General features: G+C 42.3%; 1 protein-coding gene across 1 annotated transcript in view; it reads right to left on the bottom strand.

Annotated features, from left to right (window-relative positions):
* Positions 1-2,529, bottom strand: part of LOC118333637 (A disintegrin and metalloproteinase with thrombospondin motifs 2-like) — a 109,908-nt gene that overhangs the window by 15,345 nt on the left and 92,034 nt on the right. The window contains exons 6-8 of the mRNA XM_035669371.1: positions 1,550-1,706; positions 520-625; positions 211-354 (exon numbers count right to left, since the gene is read on the bottom strand). Of these exons, the coding sequence (XP_035525264.1) occupies positions 211-354; positions 520-625; positions 1,550-1,706 (407 nt within the window). The remainder of the gene's footprint in view (positions 1-210; positions 355-519; positions 626-1,549; positions 1,707-2,529) is intronic.

Raw genomic sequence — 2,529 nt, 5'->3', positions numbered from 1 at the left:
AATGATTATTTTCATTATTTTATATTAATCTGATGAAAACACACAAGTTGTACTATATATATAAAATAACTTTTAGGATAATAACAACTAATTTCACAAAATATCAACAAGATGTAAATTCAGTCTAAAATATTGATGAAAGTTAAAAAGTTTAAAAACCCAAATAATCAAATCGCTCAAAAAGTATGAGTCTGTGTGTGTGTGACTCACTGGAGGTAGCGTCCAAGCTCTTGCATGCTACATCTGGACCAGTGAAAGCGGTGGAAGGCAGCTTGCACCAGCGGAGCCATGATGCTGCCCATGTGCACCTCATCTCCGCAGCGGTTCCCCTGGCCATCGTGCTCCATCCCCAGCCTGCAGAGAGAGAGAGAGATACAATTCTCTCGTCAGATATTGGCTGAGGTGACCAACGGACCAAAACTGTAATAAATCAATACGGTCTTATAAGTGACTGCTTTGTAGTCTTTTGCTGTCCTGTGAGAGCCGGCTTGAAGACATCATTATGGCAAATGCACTTACACGTGTCCGGTCTCGTGCGCCACCACAAAGGCAGAGGAGAAACCATCCTCATGGTTCAAAGTGCAGCTCCTTACCGGATGGCACATGCCCGTCACTGGGGCGTAACCTAGGCAACCAGGAAGAGAGAGACACAAATCATCAGGATTTGTATATTCAATTTTGTGCTGTAGTGAAAGCTTTAGAAAGTGCAAAAACCTCTGCAATGTTTGAAATTGATGCTGAAACAGACTCGAGACAATCAGTTTTGTTTAATTTAATTTCAGTTTTGCATATTTTATTCTTCCAACACAAACTTTAATACAAATTGTACACAACTTGTATTACCTGTACTCACCCAGTTCATATTATCAATTATTTGATTTGTGTACATTTTCTTAATTTGAATTATATTTGCACAATATCTGAAGTCAGTATCTAGGGAACTCTTTAATTTGACTCTATATATATGTGCATTCATGTCAGTTGAGGGATATGTGAGACCTTAAATCTGAGACTTATCTATCTAAAGATATGCATAATGTATATTACTTACACATAGAGACATACAGTACTCTTTTACACACTCACACACAGACACACCTACACAAATGTGTGCATGTTTGTGTGTCTAATCCTAACCCTAAACCATCGCCTTCCACCCCTACATATGCCAATCTCCAACTCCCTGTGTGCTTCTTTGTCCCGTACTGCCTTTAATTGTGGGACTGTGGCTGGCCCTGCTCTGCCTATTGATTTTTCTGCTGCTGAAGGCTGAGACCAAGGGCAGCTGAAGGGCTTCTGGATAGCTAGGCCATTGCCTTTAGAGGCCTCTCCCCTGGGCCTGCCTGTTAGCCTGCACTCTGCTGCACAGAAAACCAGCAACCACCAAACCCACTATGCAGCTGTATGAGGCAAAGGCAGGGAGACGGGAGTTTTCTGTGCGTACTTATGAGTTTTAGGTCCTCAGGAGGGCAGGCACACAGTTTTGATGTACGTACACTATTCTAAAAAGAAAGGGTTCAGACAGTTATATGTTCGTGTCTTTCGTTACCCTGCATGCCCGTGGGGCCAAATTCCTGTCGTGTGAGGAAGATGGCGTGGTCGTGATACTCGGCGTCCCCTGTATCCTGCTTCTGCTGCAGGAAGGCCCAGCGACACACATTCTCCAGACTCTGAGATGGGTTCCCCAGTTCAATCAGACTCATAGACTGGAATAAGAGAGAGAGAGAAAGAGAGAGAGAGAGAGAAAAAGAGAGAGAAAAAGAGAGAAGAAGGTGTAAAGATTATACAAAAATGGGGAACTAAACAGACTTCTTGTTTCTGCTCTTATTTATTTATCCCTGTAGGGGGCAGTGTCACAATATTGTATATTGTCAGCACATCTTGCAAATTGCTGAGGTGTACAACACACTCAATCACTCACACACACACACACACACACACACACAGACCACACAAACAGACACAAACGCACACAATAATTCTTAGGATCCCGTAATCTTGATGGTCTTAATAATGAACATGACACTGACAGAGCTGCCAGCTATTAATGAGCTATGCACTAATAGTCAAAAACATGTCCAATTACAGAATATTTACTTATGATTAAATGCATAATACCAACACCCACACAAACACTCAGATGCCAGCAATTCCTTCTATTCACCTTCACCTCTCATTCTCTTCCTCATTAGGATTTCCGCTCCCTACCCCTTCCTCTCTACACTATGCTGTACGAGTCTTTCCATCTTTCACTGCTTCCTTTTCGCCTCGCTTTCTACATTTCCTCGCTGTTTTCACACATACACAATGCACAGCTGAATTAAACGGCAAAGAGTGAGTGTAGTGTGAGTGTGCTGCAGAGAAGACATATGGCCTGCCTCTGCTCAAACACCCCTTAAACCGAGTGCACTGTTCGTGTATGTGTGCTTTATCATGTTCATCAGGTGCTTGTGTGTGTTTCAGTGGGTTTTTATGATCTTTAAAGATGTATTTGTAATGATGTGTTGGTGTGTTGGTGTGTGTGTGTGT

The sequence above is a fragment of the Morone saxatilis genome, unplaced genomic scaffold (genome assembly GCF_004916995.1).
Source record: "Morone saxatilis isolate NCDOM2014 unplaced genomic scaffold, NCSU_SB_2.0 Contig22, whole genome shotgun sequence".
Taxonomy (NCBI): domain Eukaryota; kingdom Metazoa; phylum Chordata; class Actinopteri; family Moronidae; genus Morone; species Morone saxatilis.
Note: the sequence above shows the minus strand (reverse complement) of the source record. Positions and strands in the feature narration are given on the sequence as shown.